Source organism: Sceloporus occidentalis, unplaced genomic scaffold, assembly GCF_023333645.1.
Source record: "Sceloporus occidentalis isolate IW3139 unplaced genomic scaffold, rSceOcc1.0.p SCAF_11, whole genome shotgun sequence".
Taxonomy (NCBI): Eukaryota; Metazoa; Chordata; class Lepidosauria; order Squamata; family Phrynosomatidae; genus Sceloporus; species Sceloporus occidentalis.
Window position 1 is genome coordinate 10,897,929 of NW_028316991.1, and position 22,283 is coordinate 10,920,211.

Genomic DNA, 22,283 nt, shown 5'->3' on the forward strand with positions numbered 1-22,283 from the left:
AAATATGACTATTCTGACTCTACGACAAGACCAACAACTTGGTCTTTACAGCAGGGAAAATGGACAGACTAGATATGCTGTATGGTTCTTATCTGCTATGAGATTCTATGTGGTAGCTTGGTTTTATTATTTTTACAGTCTCTATTGAGAAGATTTAATCTACGTGGATAAGACTGGGTGGACCGGTGTTTTTGGTACGAAATTGTTAAATGATGAAGATCATCCTGGAGTGTCTTCAGGCATCCACCTTGATACCTCCCGTTTCTCATGTGTTCTTTGCTATCACATTTGGCCAGAGGTTCTGCTGGTTTTGACATGAATTGCGGCATTAATATAGAACATTGCATAATTTAATGTCATATGATATGTATTTTTTTCTTCTTCAGTAGTATGACATGTCTAGCTGCTGGTTTAATGTACAGGAAAGTACATCAGTGCCACGGGCAGCAGAAGGACAGATTTCAGTTTCTTCACCCTAGAGAGTAGAGTTCTAGCACCCAATGCCCCAAAAACCCAAACACTACAAATAGATTTACTAATAACAAATGGGAAGTGCAAATGTTCTGGAGAAAAAAATATAATATAGGTAAAGTAAAATGTAAAGCTTCAAAGGAGTACATCAATAAAATGAAAAATGTATATGCAATCAAAAACTGATATGGGTCCTTTTGAATGCTAAAAGAAAATAGCCAGAAACAGTAGGAATGAAATGCTTTCATCTCAAAGACTTAATGGTGCTTTTTGGGGTCATGAAAATGAGGAGCCAGATCTAATACTTCAGCGTGTGGCTGGCAGCTAGATACACGGCGTTGTATGGTACAATAGTGTAAGAGCGAAGTATGCGGCCTTGCATACCCAACCGGCATCCACACGTATGCCATTTAGCAGTGCTATTCCCAGTGTGACCCTGCCTGTAAAATAAGCCGGCTCCATAGTACAAACTTGGTTTCCAAATGGGGATTAGGCAGGGACAACTAAGCCATTCTCTTAAAGACCTTCACCGGTCTCATAAGCTGAATGTGTGGCTTTTCGTATAAGGTGGAAACATAGTTTGAAAACTTTGGATTTTCTTGAAATATGGAATGGTGCCACTAGAGGGCTCTCTTTCCACATGATTTTGTCTGGTAAAGTTAGTACGTTATGAGCTACAGTACTGGTGCAGTACTGTAGGGGGTGGCGGTGGAGAGAGTAGGACTGTAGCTGTGGTACAGTGGGCTAGAGTATAAAAAAAAATACCTTAACCAGTTCGTAATGCTTGGAAGTTTACCTTTGTTCTTGCAAGTATGTTGTTGTTTGTAGGTTTTTTTTAAGGTTAAAACAGGACAAACATAAAAAATGTACTCCAGCCCACTGTACCCCAGCTACAGTCCTACTCTCTCCACCGCCACCCCCTACAGTACTGCACCAGCTCACCCACCATCCACTACAAGTTAACTCTTTCCGCACCACCCTAGCCCCTTCCATATTTTCATGCTCAGCACACACTGTGGATTTCTCATGGCCTCCCTGACTCCTTGTACTGTGTGCCGGATGTGACACCAAAGAAGCTTTGTTGGACAGACCCCCCCGCCCCCAAAATGTATGTGATTTTAAATGTTCATATAAATAAATTTACTGGCAGGAATTTTCACAATGGCATTGTCTGCGTCTTTTGACTTTAGGGGACAGAAACAACGGACAAAACTCTCAATCAGGGGACTAACCCTACAAAGATATCTGGTAACCCTACCCATAGTCCCTTTTTAAAGAACTAAATAAAAAATGAGGTTAGCAAACTTAATGTGACGTCATAGCTGCACTTATGAAGAAGAGACCTAGACTCGCCTATACGTACCGGGTAGCCTGCAGTTCAATGGGACAGGGAGAGGGATTAAAGGTAGTAATAATAAAACTTTTAAGTGGCTTTAATGACCAACCTTAACGTTCTGAATGTTTATAGCAGAAACCTAGGTCAATACATATACAAGTCAAGGATCAGAGCTGGACAAGGAATGAAAACCAGCCATGGCACTTTCAGGACAATGATTGCTAAGTGGTGTAGCTGCTGGATATGTGTGACCACGTGTTACACTCTTATACTCTGACGTGTTACGCTCTATACACTCACAGTTTGCGGTCACGTTTTACATACTTATACTCTCGCGGTTTGTGGCCACGTGTTACATTCTTATACTCTCGCAGTTTTTGGTCACGTGTTACATTCTTATTCTCTCGCAGTTTTTGGTCACGTGTTACATTCTTATACTCTCGCAGTTTGTGGCCACATGTTACATTCTTATACTCTCGCAGTTTGTGGCCACGTGTTACATTCTTATACTCTCGCAGTTTGTGGCCACGTGTTACATTCTTATACTCTCGCAGTTTGTGGCCACGTGTTACATTCTTATACTCTCGCAGTTTGTGGACACACGAATCCAGTCGAGAAGCAAACACTGGAAGGCCTAATCCAGGGTAAAGGAAAGGGCCCGGTTTATCAGATTTAATATCTTTGGCCACCAGGCATTTCAAAACACATAACACACTTGCACAGATGAACCATAAACAGGACGGGGCCTCCACGCACATCTTCTCTGCCGTTTGGAGGAATAGGGGAGAGGTTGCCCGCAGGGGGGCGCGGAGGATCTGTCCTGTTGCAGAAGTACTTCAAGAGGCCAGAATAATCCTGATGGATCTGTAGAGACAGAGAAGAAGGAGGAGAAGAACAAGAAGCAGAGAAGGACAAGAAGCCGAAAAGGACAAGAAGCAGAGCCACTGAAGCGGTTGACGGAGAGGACAGGGGACAGAGTGTGTGAGAAAGCGTTAGACAGTGGAGGGGAAACAACATACAAACGAAGAGTTTGTTAAGTTGGTGTGCGTTCCGTGTTTTTTAACAGTCGTCTAAACTTCGCACAAATCCAAATGCACAAGTCTAATACCTAACCTGGTGGTATCTGCACCAGGACTGCACAATACCTACTTAATCAAGGAATAGAATTTGAAGTCAGAAAATAATAATTTTTTTCTTGCTGCAAAAAATTCAAACCTTATTTGTCTCCTTCACTGTATTAACATCTACCACTTTGGCAGGAAGACTGTTCCCCTTATCTACCACCACCTCAGTTAAGAAAAACATCCCTACATTAGATCTAAGATTGGTAAAATTCTCTGAAATGTTTACTTATGTTTAACCTTGTGAAAGTGACTCATGTCTAATGAGTTATTAGAAAAATGTTTTCTAACCTTGCAAAACTCCTGTATTCTGTGTTTCGCTGCTGGATAATCCAAAACAACCTATTTTTAAACAGTGAGGGAGCAGCCCCCTGCTATTCGGAGCATGGACGGAACTATTACGGCTACTGGATACAATTATCTTTGTTGGCTCAGAAGCATGTTTATCTGCACTAAACTGCTCTAGACACTTGGCCGTCCATCTGCGGCTCCCGCCGTGCTGTTGTAACCCACACTGTTTTGTTTTGCTTTTTTTCATTATTGCATAACCTAAATAAAGTATTGGTCATCAAGCTGAGATCTCTACACCACAATTTATCTCCAGGACACTGTATGGTGGTCCACAGGGAACTTGACAAAGAGCTCTTGAACAAATGTGTGTATGCACAATAAGGAATGAGCCCAAGGAAGTACTTCATATTTACCGAGTTACCTAGAAACTTAATTGGGGATTAGAACAAGTTTGACATCATCACAACAATCCCACATCACATAGGTGATGTCATGATGCCCATAATACACCACCCATGTAAAGCACGGGGTGTCTTTAGATGTTTGTTAGATGTTTCAGTGGGCCAAAATAATCTTCCCGGACCTCGTGTAGCATGCAATATAGTTTTAACAGTAATACTGTTAAGCACCATAATATATAATAACTATTATTACATTGAAATACACTATATGGATCTGCACAGGTCACGGGTCCTAAAAAAAGCAGTATCTGCTCTGTGGCATCCAAGGGGTTAAGAGAAATGGAGCTGAAAGCTGTGGAGGTGACAAGTTATAATTACTGGACTTCATTTAACACCTACGCTGGGATATGTATCGGAGCCTCCAAGTCACAAACAGGATACAGACATCGGATCTGATTCATTGCAGCAGCAAATCCCAGAGGAAGACTCTTTTGATACATAAAAAGCAGCACTCTGACCGAGTTCTGGATTTGTAGTTGTCATAGCCCATTTTTAGAGGGTAGTAGATAAATGGAGCAGCCTCCAATCAGATGTGGAAGAGGCTAGAACATGCATAGGATAGGCATAAAAACAGACGGTTGGTTCCCCCAAATCCCATGTTTGCCCTTAGAAGAAATGGAAAGATACAGATTAAAGATTCATAATGGGATCGTAGGGGTTTAATTTAAACATATTCATTCAATACCAACCCTGATGAGGTTCTCCTATATGGGGGTGAAGTGAACCCTGTCTTGGCGATAGAGGTGAGCCTCACGCCGATCCAAATCAGGATGGCAGACCCCCAAACTGCTGTTTGAAGCAGGACATAGTGCTGTTTAGTTTTTGGTGGACCACATTGGACCAAACTAGAACAAGACTGGCAAACTGAAGCCAAAGCATTAGGATATCTTCCTTTTGAGGCAGATAAAAATCCAAGACAGAATGTATAACATGATCGTGCAAAAGAAGTGTAACAGAAATAAAAAGCATATTGGAATCCAGAGGTCCTAACCCCAGACAATCACAGACAAGACAATGTGGAACTCCGGAAAGGCCAAATTACATGTAATGCCGGAGTGGACCCACTGGATATCCAGTGACCTTGAAAAAACGCCCCTAAGCCAATGAAGCCTGAAGCATCCATCCCAAGGCTGAGGTCTTTGTTAGAGCCACTGGTTGATTTGCCTTTATAATGCTGTAGGAAGGAGTTCCAGACAGACAAATTGTCTCTGTGCTGGATGAAGTGGTGAGAGGACCAGACTCCTGCCTGGACAAGTGGGACTGAAGCGCTGGCCTGGTGCGCCTCGGACCAGGATTAACAACAACAGCCCGGGAGATGGAAGAGAGGGGGCAGCAGGAGACTGTCTCTCTTGCCCAGATTGACTATCTGATGCAGGGTTAGGTCTGTGTCTGACAGGCCCCTAAGGCCCCTGACTGACCAGCAGTTGACAGTATACCAAGGGGAGCCTGGGTTGGGGCTTTCAAAGCCGTTTTTTGCTTCTTAACAGCCTGTGGAGGGGCAAGAGGGAGAGGAGAGGGATTGGACCATGCTGGTGGGTGAGTGGCACAGTTTCTAGGGGCCAAGGGCTCACTAGAGGGGGTGGATTCAATATGTCACACACACTTTTTTGCAGCCAGGAGTTTTCATGCAAAAGCGCAGCAAACCAGTGCTGAGAAAGCAGAGATTCCATGATGAAAGGTAAGAACTTTAACTTGTTTTGTCAAAGTGAGTGAATTGTGCAGAATGAGGCTATAAATAGCATAAAGGGGCAATGCTTAAGATAGCCTCATGCACTAAGGCAGGGCTGTCACTGGGCTTACAAAATTAGACGTAGATACATTGTGGTGATTGACAGCCAGTCCAGTCACGCTGACCTTGCATGATGCTACACTCCAGGCCAGTGCAATAAAGCTTCACAAGCCCCTTACACATCCAAAGTAGTGCACTGTACTTTATTCCCTTGAGTATACAGAGACAGGAAGGGGCCGATAAAAGAACGGCCGTTTTAACTCGTAGCTTTAAGCACTAATTATACACACTTGTAAACTGACTTCTATCATGCAGAAGAACCAAGAAGTCTTTGTGTGTTTCAGATTTGCTGGATGCTAACGAATCTTTGCCTCTTCACTAACACAATGAGTAATGTGTTGTGTCCCTTCTGTTTTTAGAACAAATATGATTGTCGTCTAAGAGTGTGAGGTCAGACTTCCTGGTAGACCAAGCAAGTTTGTGTCTATGGGCGATTGATACACAATCATTCACTCCAGATGATGCAGGCACCTCCTGCACCTGAATACACAAGGCATTTCTCAAAGCTTTTTCCTACTAATGGGAGATTTCAGTAATCGTATCTTACACACTACGGCTAAGCCACAGATACATGTTTGAAAACATTGCCCGTTAATGCACCCCATGCCATTTTTTTGCCGATCTCCTTTCGTATCACCCCTAAAGCATGCCTTCATGTGGCACGTGAGCCTGTGTGCTTTGGCCAAAATACGGTAATAAATCATTATGGACAAAGTGGCATATTGTTGCTTAGGCTAACTAGCCCTAGGCCTGCAGTCCTTGAGCCACCCCTATTGGACCATTTGCCTCCCTGGTGCACCACAACTCTTAATGGGTTGATTGAAATGAGTTTTTTTCATGTCCCTAAACTGGTCCACTTTACCTGTAAGCCAACTAATGAACTAATGATGTCATATCCTGGAACTCCCCGTAAGACACTGGGGTAGGTCTGGAGGGGGTACCTGGGGGCACTGGCCTGGGTCAGGCCTCGGGCAGCAAACCCTACAAATACATGACTGCCTGTACTGCAGACCACTGTACACATACCCCTTCCATTATTAACCCTTTTAAATCTCAGTAGCAATGCATATCCTGATTTTCGGTGAAAAGGGTAAATCCATTAATCAAATGTTGACTGGAAACATTCTGTCACAGCTGCCTCTGGAATCATTGAAGAGTGAATATGTGGAGGGTTATGTGACAGCTGGGAATGCGCTGATGTAAATGAATCACCACCAATACCGTAATGCTTGTTATGCTTTCTCATGAGCATGTTGTTCTCCCGGCACATCTGCCCCTCTGTTGGGATATGTTTTCTGCAGGTCATCTAACCCTAAAAGAAAAAGAGGATGTGATGATTTCAAAATCAATCTTTAAAAAAAGTCTACAAGCACACACTTGAAATATTGAATGGATTTTTAAAATTAACACTATGCCGGAATTAGAAATATAACATTCATCTTTTCAGGGTTTTTATTTGTAACAGAAAGTTCTATAGAATTCAAAAACAGTAAAAAGTGAGTTTTCCCCAAAAAATAAGAAAAATAATATTACTTTAGAAGTATATGCAGGTGTAGTATGTATGCATTTCAAAAAGGACTGGTTAGGTGTAGAGCTTTAGTAAGACTTTTTGCGTGGCTGTGTCCTATATAAAAATGAGTAAAACATTTAGGAAAAGAAGAATGTAGTTTATTGATATAATTACATAGGTACATTGTAGAATACTGCGATTTAGAATACTGCGATACCCAGGGGCAAAGGGTACACTGCAACCAGGTCAAGAATCGATCAAGCGCAGGAGTCTCCACAATGTGGGACTCTAATCTCAGCCATTTCCTTGCCAAATGTATAAGATCAAACATGTGTGACCCAGGAGCCTTTATCTTGTGGAAGAGCCAGTTGTAAAACTGCTTGGCTCTTACTGTTGCCACAACCCCCATTATTGGCATTATTATTCTGTTTAAAGCTAAGTATAATCAGCGACAGCCCCCTCTTCCAGGTCATTGATCCGCTGGCCATCCTTCCTGGGATCAAACGCTAAATAATATGCCTGTACATCATCCTCATTTTCTGGAGGTAGCTGCTTGCCTGTATCCTGGTAGCAGTGTCAGTATGTAAAGGCTTTCCCTGGGTGGAATGCCAGTATGGACTACCTCTTTAAGCCTGGCGTGTTCTGAATTCTATGCTTCAACCATGGCTGTTTGTACTTTTTGCTTTCCAGTGGGTTCTGTATCTTTAAGGCTTCCTGAGTCAACGTCTGTGCCAATAGTATCCCACTTCTAACACCACTTGTGGTATGGCACTTGTCAGGATACCTCTAGGGCCATAATTCAGTAAGGCTCTCGGAAACTCAATGAGCTTTACGCTTTTATTTACACAAATGCAGCTGTGGCATGCTATCTCATTAAGCAGTGGATTCCTACACAATTCCAAGCAAAAAAATTAGCAAACTAAACACCTACTACCATTTAGAAGACTAATTAGACAGTGGCTTTCTCCCTAGCTGGACTGTATGGTATCAGGTTGCTGCTGTATGTTGTTTTTTTTGACAACGCAGGGAAGGTATTGAATGATAGATGACCTTGAACTGCTTCTGCTCTGTAACAACTGTTACAACAGAATCAGTAAAATAGCTTAAAATCACACACAATAACTAGTACAAAGGAGAAGAGGGCTCGGCTCTCGGGAGCTTACAATCTAGCCGGTGGTCGAGGGGGAAGTGAAACAGTAGGCGAGGGCTGCTTGTATGGGGATGGGTTCCTAGGGTCCGGATGATCTGAGGTTGTTGGTTGTTCCAATGGCTTGTACAGATTCTCTTACGGGGGAGGGGGGGGCTCGTCAAACATGAAAACATTCCTATCATAAAAAAAAAAAAATCCACTTAACAAAGCTAGCCGCTTTGAAAATCCTAACAATATTTTTGTTGATTGCATATTAAATGCTTGCAGTTGCTGTTCAATTACTTTTAACTTTCTATTAAGACGTGTTTATTATGTCATTCAAGCAGGGATATCAACCATAACATACTGGGAACAAAAGCACCAACTGGGAGTCTTATATTTGATTCCAGTAGTGTAACATAGGAAGGAATCATCTCCAGACTGTGTGACCCTGAGGATCTGCTCCATCACCCTGAGACTCGGGTTCAAACAGTGAGAGTTTACCGAGTAGAATTCATAAGAAAGCTCCTCAACTGGCTGGAAAGTTAAGTTGATGGACATAGTAGGGTGAGATGTAATATTAGGAAGTTTTACATTAGAGAGATGGTTGTAAACTGTACAGCCTCCCATCAGAAGTGGTAGTGAAGGAATTTAAACATACATAGGATAGGCATAAAACTATCGTGATAAGACCAAGGACCGACTAAGATTTGAGTCTCTACATCATGAAAAATGAGTACGCTAGACAGATCGAATCGTTCTTATTTGCCATGAAATTCTGTTTCTGCTTCATGAAAATCAGTTCCTACAATTCTGCCCAGCGACAGCAGCAAGTATATTATCAGGCGCTGCCCGCAGCAATGCAGCTGCCACCCCCTCTTCACAGCAAGAGACACGGACAGGGATAGAATCCTCATAGCCGTCAAGGACAAGAAGCTGTAGATAATGTGAACATGTGAATGTTATATTACCATGTGAATCGTATAAAAAAAACACTGTAATGTGTAGGAAGGTAATGATTGTCTTCTATTACCACATTGCTCTAAATCGTTTCCATTTCTCTAAGCTTTTCTAGAGGAAGCATTAGAACTACAGGCTTAATTAGTGATGTATCCTGACCTACGCGGACTAGGCCCAGACCTCTTGGGCAATCAGGCCCCCAGTGTCCCACGGCTCAATGGACCGGGTACAGGGGGAGATGTTTGATTTCCCCAACTGGGGCATCAACACTATGGAGTCTCCATAGCCTGCATTAGATGGCAGGCACTGCAGACAGTATAGGGGAGGATATTACATACGACACTCTCAGGTTAGCATATGATTTATTTAACCAACCACATTATCTCTAGCTACCCACCAGCTGCCAGAGATGTAGCAATGCTACAAAATTGGCTTTAAGGGACAGGCAGGGCCAGCCCAAGGCAAAATGCCGCCTGGGGTGAATTTTAATATCTACCCTTCCTCTCCCTCCGTCCCTGCCGCCCCCCCCCCCATTATCTACCCTTCCTCTCCCTCCGTCCCCCCCCCCTTGTACTTACCTTTCAGCAGTCCTGCGGCGAGTCTCCCTGTTCGGTCTCGGTGCCGGCTTGTAATGCTGAGCGACGGAAATCTTCCGGCACTCAGCATTACAAGCCGGCACCGAGACCGAACAGGGAGACTCGCCGCAGAGGAGAGAGAGAGGGGCGCCGAGCGGGTACTGACAGCTTGGTAAGCGAAAACCACTCGGCGTCCCTTTCAAAAGTGCCGCCTGGAGCGGTTGCCCCACTCGGCTCCATTGTCGGGCCGGCCCTGGGGACAGGGGCTATTCCCCTTAAAACTATTACCATGATGTTCAACCAAAGCTGTCCCAAACTTCTATCCCTGTCCTTATTCAACAAAAGATCCATCCCTGCTTAACGTAGGAATTTACTACAGATTCTACAAAACCAAAAGAAGTGGTTTGGTTTAGATCTGAAGACAACTTTGACGAATAAAATATGCATATCAAGCTATGTGTTTAAGGTCACACGTTAACTGCAATCAATGATAACTATACTTTGTGTGTCATACCTTCCAACATTTCAAATGGCCAGTGAGGGACACTTTTATTTTGGAGGGAAGTGTGGATAGGTAAAGGGATTTATCTAAAAATTTTATCCAGCAAATAATTTAGGATTACAGAAGCCATGGTTCCATATAAAACAGACAATGACATTCTTCACAGTGACGGCCGTAAAAAATTTGGAAGTCGCTACACCTATGGAGGTGGCAAACACAAGTGCTCTCGAGGCTTCTATGAATAAATGTTATTGCTTTTTGGCACATCATCTGGACCAAATTGCTGTTGTTATTTTGCCTTCATCCGGATCGATGCAAATAGGGATATCTTGAACAAGATTTTTATTTTAACCTTACCATATAAATTGAGATGGAGAACTTTAGTCTAAGACAGTGATAAAATAAAACACACTGCAAACTCAAACCAGATGTGGATATCGAGAAAAAAAAAGTTGCAAAAATGCAATTGTTAATTCATTGATAGGTGGCTATATGGATGATGTGGTGTAAGCCTGACATCATAAGTGGCAATTTTCTACCATTAACTTGTAACAGCATCATGAGACTCACCATTGGCCAATGGTAAAGGTGTTCGATCAGAATGCCAAGAGACAAGCAAGAGACAATCTGTATTGTTGGTTTTGTCCTTTGCAATGTATTTCAGGTTATTGGGTTCACAGATTTATTACGTTTTTCCTATAAAAATGGTATTCTGCAAGGAACAAGCTGTTTTTTCTTCTTTTTTTGTACAGTTTATGACAAGGGTGTTTTAACATTTTTGTGGTGCTCGTGTTAAGCTCTAAATTTATTTTTTCTCACTTACTACCCACATGATCAACGATTGCCTTCTAAGCTTAAATGGTGTCGCTAATTTTGCCTCTCACAAGATGGCAGCGTTCTTTAAAAAAGTAAACACGTTTCCAAGAGTCTCTCCAGACTCTGCTGAGATCTTTTCGCTCCAAATTAAAAATAAATGCACACCTTGCAAAGGTGTCCTCTTCAAGTTTGGTTCATAACTTTTCCAGTTGATTGGAACAACTATTGCCTGATGGTGGAAATGGGCATTTCGATGCTTTTGCAATCTTCTTATAGCCACTTCCCATTTATTGAAGCTCAACAACCTTTTGCTGCACCTCGTAGCTTTATTCCCATTGTGATAATTGACCAAGGGAATGTGTTACCTAATATTTATACCCCTGTGAAACAGGAAGTCATGGTTACACAATTTCCTGTGCTCAGTGACCCAGGTATACTAATAAATGTAAAATATCATAAAATATCACTGGGAATATACTTTTTTTCATAGGGTTGCCAATAGTTGTGCCAAACATATACGCAACATTTCCTTTTTTATTTTCTTTTTGGATAAACCTGTGTTGTTTTTGCAATTGTTTGATATCCATGCGAGCATTTTAGTGTGTTTTTTGAAGAAAAGACCAAGAAAGGTTAAATGATAAAAACAATTTTTCACAGCCTTCTTTGCTCATATTTACCAAGGGTGCCAATATTAGCGGAGGCCGCTGTAGACGTCTGGGCCTCCCAACCAACGCTGCAGCTTCACTCCGTGTATCAGAGACAAATTTTTTTTTACGGTTTTCTCCTTTGTTTACACCACCTTGAATCACCTCGTACACCACAAGGACATTGCATTACTAGGAAATGTCTGAACTGTATTAATTACTTCTTTTCCTCTGAACCACACCTTACTTGAACTACCTCACATAAAAGTACGATTAGATAAAAACTTTCCTCGGATACGCTTTTGTGTTATCACGGTTACCAAGATCTGGCTAACCTCCTGTGCAGGTCACACAAATAACATTGTATTTAATGGTTCATAACACAGTTACAACCTGAATCAAAGGTTGCTGCTCGTTTCACTTAAAGGGAGACTCCAACAATCATGCACTTGAATGCATAACATAGCTGCATGGGCACTTAACGTGTTTTTGGTGTCCTGCTTACAAATACGTGGGGGGTTCTGTAGAACCCCTCAGCTATATCCCATAGAGATGTTTTGGCCAGTCAGCGCCAGCTTTGTCTCGCCGAACACTGTGGGCAGGGGTCTGTTCAGACTCAGTGCACATGCGCAGGAAACACTAGCTTATCCCTGCCAGACCCATCTAAAGCAGGCTTTGGAAAACCTCTGCCAGGCAGCACACAGTGCCAGGCAGGTAATGCCACACTTGGCTCAAGGATACTTATGATCAGGACCTCTTCTTCTACTAGGAGCCCAGAGGAACCTCCTCTCTCCAATGATGGCGTTCAAATGTCACTCTCCTGTACTTGCTGCAGGCCTCAAAGTCTAAGTCTGAACATCCAGTGTGAAGTCCAGTGTGTTGCAGAGTGAAGAAGGATGGAACATTGGCCCACCCAGCTCCCAAATTACTCCACCAAGAAACCCATATACATGACTTATTGAGAATGCAATATGAAATGTATATATTAATCTTTATTGAAAATAGAATTAAAGGCCTTGGCAGTAACTGAACTGGTATAACATAAAAAATGCAATATATTGATAGTGAAAGCAAGAGACTATTTTCCGTTGAATTTGCACGACCTCATCCAATTTTATTGTTTTACATATTTCCAAATCCATGTTACAGTGCTTTGAATCTTAGAAATACGTCAGAACCCCACCTTAAGTGTTTAGCAGTGGGAGCAGCGGTCTGTACCTCCTGTTCAAGGAATTTGCAAGACTGCTCCTACTCTATCGGCGGACCTCCTGCTTAGTTATGTAGGTTTTGGCATCAGCCATAAGCAGAGATAAAATAATCCTTTCATCTTAAACCAGAGGTGTATTAAACAATTTAACTGACGTAAAAATAAAAAGCATGAGCTACAGGTAATTTTAATAAATTTAGGACAATAGGAGCAGACGTACAGTGAACATCAGTCACTCCAGAGGCCGTGGTCTACACACCTGTCGGTGTTGTGGGCTGTGATAACTTGGGCATGACGAGTAGAAAGCATTGCAACGCGGGAGTAACGGGTAAAGCAGCTGTAAAGCTCATTGTGTATCAAACGACACATGATTACAAGATCTTACCACTGGCTGAACTCCCTGTCCAGCCTTAAAACACCAGTAAGCAAAAAACATTAGGAGGAAAACAGTCTGATAATGTGGTTAAAATACACACTGTTATTCTTCCTACAGCCAGCAAGGAAACTTTTTTTGCATAGATTTTCCAAATAGCAGCTTCTCCTTTTCCTGTGTTTCCTAATATTTATTGTATCTAGTGACGGCCTCAGACTGTGAAAAAGAAGAATTCCTGGGTCTTAAATTTAGCCTCTTGGCTGTACTGCTTGTAAAATGCTTAAACACACACACACACACACACTGTAATAAACCTGCATAACAAAGTATTTCTATTTTGTCTACACTTCTTAATCCTTTCCTTTTGTAACCATCAAAACAATGTAATTATGGGGAAGCATTGAAGAATTATCATGCAAATTCAGACAAGTAATAAGGATGTCTGACGCATTGTTGTGTAGAACCACAGCAGAAGTACATCCTTAAAAAAAGTTGCAAATGCCTGGAGTGCGATATAAAATAAAACACACTTTGTTTCTGTAGAATCTCGACTGCTACTTTGTAACATTAAGTTTAAAATGAAGATGTATTTTTGCTCTTCTAGCTGGGTTTCCTAGAAGCAGCAGCCTTGTCCTTCGCCAATATCTTTCTTGGTAACCCAACATACATTATTGGCTCAAATGCATGCAAAACATTCATTCCATTTCTTAAAAATCATAATTTCCCCATCAGCCATGTCTTAAGTTACACAACCGTAAAACGAAGGTGAAATGTCGAAATGGAGATAGCACAGGCTTGGTTTGTCAGTTCTCACCTCCTCCCCTAGCCAGATGTTCACAAAAAAGTGTTTTGCTCTATTCATTGAAGCCTTGAGGACGTGACAATATACACGTATCTGCCGGAATTTCATGCAGCTTATGACCCCCTGCCTAGGGGTGTTTAGGGGCCAGCAGAAGATAATGCTATGAATTGGGTTTTTACAAACTGGTATAAACAAAAACAACCAGTAACAGCATAAACCTTGTTCTTAAGATATCTATAGTAAAAAAGCTAATTTCTGCACTGCCAGGAAACGCTTATAATTGAGCATCAATAAATATAATTTAAAAAAAAAAAAAAAGCTCCACAGAAAAAATAAAAATAAATGGTATTAAACACTCATCCACGTCTGCCAGACAACCTGCTTTTCCAGGAGTCTGGGTAGATATATGTAATTAAGGCCAACAACAATCACCTTTTTGCCTTTATACATGGACCCCATGGCGCAAACATTGGCTGTACTACAGCTTTTAAACGCCTGGGACAAAGGTGCAAACACAAAATTGTTTTTAAACGAATCATGTTAATTTAAAGCTGTATTTATGAGCTCCTATGAAAAACACTCAATACGTTTTACTACTGTGTTTTTTTTTATAAAAATCCTTGATTTTATTTTGTGTATTTCATTTTATGCACATACCATAAAGTTGCTAAATAAATATTTACACTATTCAGACACTGTTTGCCATTAAATAACACAACTTTTCATTTTTTTTTTTAAAAATTCATGTTTATTTTATACATTTTAATCATAAATCCTGAAAATACAGGAACAGAATCATAAACTCTTCGTTACGAAGGGTACACTTTCCAGTGGTCTCTCTTTAACCATAGTGTGACCATTGTTTTACTTTAGCTTAACAGCAATATATCATGGCTGTGTACAAATCAATAACAAAAAAATACTAAAAAGAAGAAAAAAAAACCCAAAACATTATCCATCGCTACGACCCGGAGTCTGGGCTTCCTTCTCCTAAACACCAGTATTCACATTTTAGCTTTTTTTGTTTGTTTACTGCAAAAAGGAACAAGGAGACAACCCATGTGAGTGTTAGCCAGTGGCTCAGGGTTTGACACATCCACAAACGGCTAGTCATTAATGAACTCTAAAACAAAGACAATTCTGTATGTAGCCATGGCTTTTGATGGGGTTACAAAATCAAAACACGCTACAGATATCCGAGCCGCAGATCGGCATAGCAACAGATGGTTAACCATTTCATGCACGTGATCCTCATGTAATAATAGACATTTGCAGCATGGAGAGCTGCCTCTAGTTGGGGGAATATGGGGGGGGGGGACACAAAAACAAACAGTCAATTCCCAAATAACTGCGGAGGAGAACATGTTTTATTTGGCTGACAAAGCAACAATAGGTTGGAGTCCATGGCTGCTGGATTTGCTCAATATTTGCTGAATTCAATACATATACACAGCACACGAATTAAACGGGTTTTCTTAAACCGCATTCCTCCGACTATGTCTGATATTTTCATGCAGCACTGGCAACATCCATAGATTGTCTCCAAGACTCAATTTTACAAACCATAGCTCCTTTTTGTCCCCATCTAAAAACCAAATGGATGCAGACATCCGGCACTCGACTAGTTAAAGGGCAATACAACTGCTATGTTAGGCTGTATTGTCAGCCGATCCGCTGCATAACGTATTTCCAGCCGTGGAGACGCTTGTGATCTGCAAACCCCCTTTTTAAATAATAGCAGCAGCAGCGCAGAACTTGCTTCAAACAGACAGTCTCAGAACCGTCTAAACAATCCCAACGATAAGCCCCTTTAAACATGGAATTTATTTAAATATGTCTATCGGGAAGAAGAAATAATAAGCACCTATTTCATCCTATGCTTTGAGAAGTCTACTGCCTGTGAAGGGCACATTGTATGGACTGGCAACACTGTGTATAACCTTTACACACACATAGCATACAATACAGATTGACCTTCCTTAGTATTACATCATCATACAGGGTAGTAAAGCAAGATTACATACGGCCGTTTAACCGAGGTGAGCCCCCTTAGAGAAACATGCATCGTATTAATCAACAACAAAAAGATGTCTTTCTTCTATTCCAAATGGAAATGTTTGGTTGTAACTTACAAATATTTTAGAACATGGGTGTTCCGAGCAGTCCTCATTCCACTTACACTATGGAGATTTTAACAAAGTACAGTGTGTTTAGCAGAGAATTAATTATATATAAAATTTAGAAAAGAGAAAGAAAAAAAGCAAGCTTATCCAACCCTTATGGACTGGATTTAGACAGCGTAGGAGGGAAGCTAAATATGTATTAATGTGGACGACCATGATACTGACCAACACATTATTTCACCTTCAGGGATTTCCAAATAGAAGCTACAATGAGAAAACAATGTTGGGATTGTGTATTTGTGTCACATGTGGCTCTTGTGTTTAAAGGGTTATCCCAGGTCTACCTGGCAGAGGTTGACCTTGGAGTTTACTAACTATTCTGCCAGAGAAATAATAATATAGCAAATACAAGCAGAAAGCAGCCCCTGGGCTCGAACCTGTAAACAAGACACAGAACAATTGCGTAATACCATATAAGGAAAACACCATGTGCTCATTTACATGCCCCTACCCAGCATCCCCTGCAGCTGGCCAACCCACTTTAACAATGGCAGATAAATCCATGCACCCAAATGTTTACCAAATATATACAAAAAAAATTAACAAAATATTACATTTGTTTTGTGTGGCCAAAATGTCCTTGTTCTGAGCAAAACAAATAAACAGTAGCAACAGATTACTCAACCCCCTAAATCCTACCCCACACCAAAAAAAAATAAAAAGCCAACAAAACATTTCAAGTATCCTGTAAACACATAAGAGGACCTAAGGACTTTGCCATTAAAGAAGCCGCCAAATAATCAAGGAATTGCACATGTAATTGAGCTCTTCAGGAACCGGTGGCAGATGGGTTTGGATCGCTTGTCCCTGATGTTTCACAGCCTATTTGAGTCTTGGTGGCTGGAAAGGAGGGTAGGAATGGCGATGATGCACACTGACTGCCATCTCAGGAGAAGGCTCATCTAACGGCTTCTTAAGATGCAGGAGAACACACTTGTAATGCTGGTGATCATGACATCGCCCACCAGATGACCAAATGTTGAGATCCTTTCACTCTCACAGTTATCCCACCCATTTGGTTGTTACATTTTACTTTGACCTAATAGGTTCAGAAAGTTAGGAGAACCCCCTAATCCGATGTATTCTGTGAAATGGGGCTGTGGGACATCCAAACACAAGTGGGTGATCTGATCGCAAACAGTACACCTTGGCAACAAAGCAGACCATGCAGCTAGCTGCAGGCAACTCTTTGAAGTGGCCAGCCCACCAGAGGCAGTAGCCCAATAAGTCAAATCACAGTCCTTAGGTTTATTCGGGGATCTCACCCAGTTACTCAATCGCCCTCAGCAAGGGGGCATTAAGAGCAGACAGAGGGTCCATACTCTTAATGACGGCCTTGGCATCCCCCATTGATCATATTGCTTAAAAGAAACCGCATCTACACTAGGAGCGCTGGTCAAATCAGGCCTGTATTTCGAGTAATCGCTTGTACAACAGATGTGGCCCTTCGGGGCCAGTGTTTTATTTCCACAATGATAAGGCTCCTGGGGTGCGCGTTCACTGGACGGTGGTCTCTGAGGCTTCGCTAACTTTGCACTGTACGGACCCCCCCGGAGGGCTGTCTCCGGACAAATGAAGCCTCCTGACCGCCTCCTTGATGAGATTCCCGGAGAGCAAAAGCTCCTGCAGCAGCTGATGAGGATCTTCCTCCTCTCCGTCCATCTCGCCCGCTTGCTGGTTGTGTTTCCGGCATCCAGCCCGAAGCCATCCCCGGCCGCACAGCTGCTTATTTCCGCCATAGTCCTGGTGCTTTGGCCCTGTGTAGACCCCCTGATGCTGGTGGGGATACCGGCCAGCCCCTCGGGGTGTGCATACCGGGTACGGCGTGGCCCTGCCACGCACACAGGAACAGGAGGCCCGGGTGATGGCTGGAGGTTTCAGGTTTCCGTATGTAAGGCTGCAGGAGGCCGGGGCTCGCTGGGCATTGAGCTGCAGGGCTTCCCCTATACGAGCCACCAGGGAATCCACTTCTTGGGAGCCCACAGTGACCGACCGCTCCAGAAAAAGAAAACTCTCCTTGCGACACGGCATGCCTGCGGATCCCCGTGACAGGTGAGAGCGCAACGGCAGAGAGAAAGCCGGTAGAGTCTCAGAGCGGTGCTTCGCCACCAGCGTCGGGATAACACCGCCCGGCTTTCACCGGCTCTGCTTGGTTTGTAAACAATGGATGACGTAGCCCTATTTTCGGACGGTACCAATTCAAAACTACAAGGAGACTCCTTGATTAACAAATTCTATTTCTCTCCAGAACTCTAACTAATGTTACCAAATACGGTGCGCGTCTGATTATAAAATCAAGTCATTTCTTTTTACATGTCTGACACGTAACGGCTTTCAAGTGAGGCCTTATAAAACGGACAGAACCATTTCTGTCTCCCCCTCTTTTTGTCTCTCTAGGACGGTGACACCGCCCACTCCTTTTTTTGAAGCCGCTCGTACGTTAGTGACGTCAGCCTTGTTTTGGTGTGTGTCTGTCAATGTGTATATATGAAGGGGGCGGGGCGAGAGCAAGATCTCGGAAACACAAAATCGGCTGCTGTAACACGCTGCGGGGCACGTGGGGGAGGGCATGGCGCGGTGTGCGCGTAACCTGCACCCGTCTCACATACTGTTATCCTGCAACCGCCTAAACAACAAGATAAGGAAATCTGACCGTCTCCATGTTTATATTCCAGCGCACATTTTAATAAAGACATCCAAAACACGGTGTTCTTGCATTCCGGTATACACAACAAAGAGGGGAGGAGGCCTAATGTGCAGGAGGCAAACATAAACAAAAACACCATCATGAGTGTGTCAACAAAGAGACTGTATATGACTGGGAAAAAAACACACACACACCCTTTTGATCTTGTCTTCAAAAAATACAAATATACTCTCAGGGCCGGCCCTACAATGGAGCCGACTGGGGCAATTGCCCCAGGCGGCACTTCAGAAGGGCGGGCACTTTGCCACCCCAAGCAGTTTTTTTTTTGTTTTTTTTGAAGCGGAGGAGAGAGAGAGGGGCACCGAGTGGTTTTCGCTTACCCGCTCGGGGCCCCTCTCTCTCTCCTCTGCGGCGAGTTTCCCTGTTCGGTCTCTGTGCCGGCTTGTAATGCAGAGCGCCGGAAGTGACGTGAATTTCCGGCGCTCAGCATTACAAGCCGGCACCGTGGCAGCACAGGGAGACTCGCCGCAGGACTGTTTAAGGGTAAGTACCGGTGGGGGGGGGTAGATAATGCCGCCCCCCCCCCTCGGCGGGGGGCGGCATTTTAAACTTCGCCCCAGGCGGCGTTAAGTCTTCCGCCGGCCCTGTATACTCTGCGCTCATGGATACCAAAACAATTGTACGCAACACAGGTTTATACAAATTGTGAAGTATATGTGTGGCATACTGTAATTATTGGCACCCTATTAGTCGATACTTTGTGCTACCTCCCTTTGCCAAGAGAACAGCTCAGAGTCTTCTCATATAATGCCTGATGAGGTTGGAGAATACATGGCAAGAGATCTGAGACCATTCCTCCGTACAGAATCTATCCAGATCCTTCAACTTTCAAGGTCGACACTGATGGATTCTGCTCTTTGGTTCACTCCACAGGTTTTCAATGGGGTTCAAGTCAGGGGACTGGCATGGCCATGGTAGGGCCTTGATTTTGTGGTCTTTAAGCCGTTTTTTTTTCTTTTTCATGTCGGAGCATCTTGTGCTTCCCTGTTGTTGTGAAAACAAAAAAACGTGGTTGGTGCTTCATAAGTGGATACCAGGTCCTCAATCTACATCTTCTGAGGCCATACTTCCGCCAGGGATTTGTGGCTCCTTCCCTCCTAGACCGAAGCCTACTATCTTCTAGGATCTCCCCGAGTAGGAGACCAACAGAAGTTTTCAAGAAGGAGTGGCAGCCAAAAGTCATGGCCCACACCTCCCACCTAAACCGAGTCACATAGTTTGCATATAAACACGTACACGGTGGTGTGAAAAAAATGGGCCTTTCACACCACTCATTCCACCACATGGGCATCCTACGCAATGGTAGATGCTGAAGTGAGTAGCAGTAATATATAATGCTGTACACAAGATTCTGATTTGTGCACAGAAAACCCGAAGACCTAAGACCTGTTTGAGCATTACTATTTTGGGGAGAAAAAAAGTGTGAACCTTGTCATACATCTGTCATATATACCCTATAATAAGAAGCGTTTCCATCAAACATCTCTTCCATTGTACAACACTATATGAAGGGTTAACCAACTTTGGAGAATGAATTAAATATGTTTTTGTCTATTTAAAAAAGTTGGATTTAAATTGCTAGCTGGTGGGACCAATTCAATTTTATCTGAGGAAGAATCTAAAGCAGAACACACGGATGAAGGACATGTTTCAAAAGAGCGTGAAATCTGAGGGCCGATTGCTCAATATAGTAGGAAGAGCCGGCTTTCTTTTTGGCTGCTTGTAGCAGAACTTATTTTCTGATGCAACTTCCTGGTGGAGATAATGCTGCACTAAGTTAAAGTGGATGGATTAAATTTCATATGGGGTAAAGACTGTTCCTTTAAATGGGTAAATGCCTGTGTAATTGTCACTTAAGTAAATAGAATCACATAGCTGATATAAATAAGAAGCCACTGTGCACGTTGGGGCTTCAACAGGCAGGCTGGTCCAAGTCTTCTCATCCTCATCTTAAATGCTGATTCATTGCTTGTTACACGGGGCTTGTGGTAGATGAACATTAACAAGAGAGGCCCTGGGGGGGAAAATACATGATCATGGAAAGACAAATTAGCTTTTTTTAAATATAGAGTGATCTCAGAGAAGGTGGGGGGATTAAGATCATTAGTGGAGGAGTCTTGGTATTCCAGTGGAGACTCCACTGAGTGGTCTCTCAGCCTGGAGCCCAATGGAACGAAAGGACAATTGTCTCCTTGTTATGCAGGAGAGGGGCTGCTGCCCCCGGACCTGCTGCCCTAGACCTTTTCGGCTTAAACCAAAATACACCGCTGGACACAGACAACCCTAGTAATGCTGCAGAACGTTTATGCTCCCTGAAGTTTGGTTGATGTCAAACTGCAGCCTCTACAACCGCTATTGCCACATCTGCGCCACCTGTTAATGGAATCCTGTACAGGAGCCTTTGTTACAAACGTATGACTTGTTTACTGGTTGGTTTGACTTTAACCTTTGAGTCTCTGTATCACTGTGCCAAATGTTAAGATTCGGTATGTTGTGAACTCCCTTTGGTGGCCAGCAGATTAATGGCTAGGATCAAACTGTTAAATAATTTCATAGGAATACAGCAAATTATATGTCTGACCTTAAATACAAAATAACAGGCTTAAGGGAAACCCAGTCATTTAATGCAGGTTGGATTCCAGGTCCCTTTTATGTAGCATCACGACAGCCACGTCGTCTCCCCTGGGATTATCGTAACACTGCCGCATGCAGCTTGGGGGAGATAAACATGTATTGTCAAAGCATTTCGTAAAATGTGTTTTTGTTTTAAAACTGAATTTTTTTTTATAGAATTATGCCAGAAATAGAAAAAATAGAGCTTCCCATAAATGAGAGCCTCGCACCTGCTCTCCAATAGCAGTTCTGCAACTGCATCTGTTTCTTTCCATCATCAATGACATCTGCATCATTCACAGCCGCTCTATCCAGGCACTTCTTAGACGTGTTTAAAAAGGGCACTTCTATCAAGAATAAGAGGAGTAAACCATGCTTGCAAGACTGTCTATGACAATATGAAAGACTTCTTGTTAATAACCTTCTCCTGTAATCACAGGTTTATCCAGTGGCAGGAGCTCCTTTATGTTGCAATGCATTCTGTCTTTGGGTTTAGCTGAAGATTGAACTCCTTGGTACCCTGTCTATCATCAGGTCTGACAGCAAAGGAATGGTGGGGATGTTGTGCGGCTTTAGGGGTCCCAGGGCCCCTCCAGGGTCTGGGGCCCATACAGCTATACTGGATGTACCCCATTGATGGCAGTACAGAATGCAGGGATTGTAAAAATGAAGTGAATGATGGAAACATGGTAATAACATTGATAATAAGTGTATAATTTTATAATTATAAGTGTATAACTAGAATATATAGAGTAAAAATGTGAAAGTGTACGTGTATGAGTCTATAAGTATA

At 42.8% G+C, this 22,283-nt stretch overlaps 1 protein-coding gene across 1 annotated transcript; it reads right to left on the bottom strand.

Annotated features, from left to right (window-relative positions):
- Nucleotides 1-17,667: 17,667 nt before the first annotated feature.
- Nucleotides 17,668-18,201, bottom strand: LOC149305556 (GSK-3-binding protein-like). The gene has a single exon (XM_089477413.1). The coding sequence runs from the start codon at nucleotides 18,199-18,201 to the stop codon at nucleotides 17,668-17,670; it is 534 nt and encodes a 177-aa protein (XP_089333539.1).
- Nucleotides 18,202-22,283: the final 4,082 nt, after the last annotated feature.

Bases quoted from the DNA above. Each gene is read 5' to 3' on its own strand.
- LOC149305556 (XM_089477413.1), bottom strand. From the start codon at position 18,201: ATGCCGTGTCGCAAGGAGAGTTTTCTTTTTCTGGAGCGGTCGGTCACT.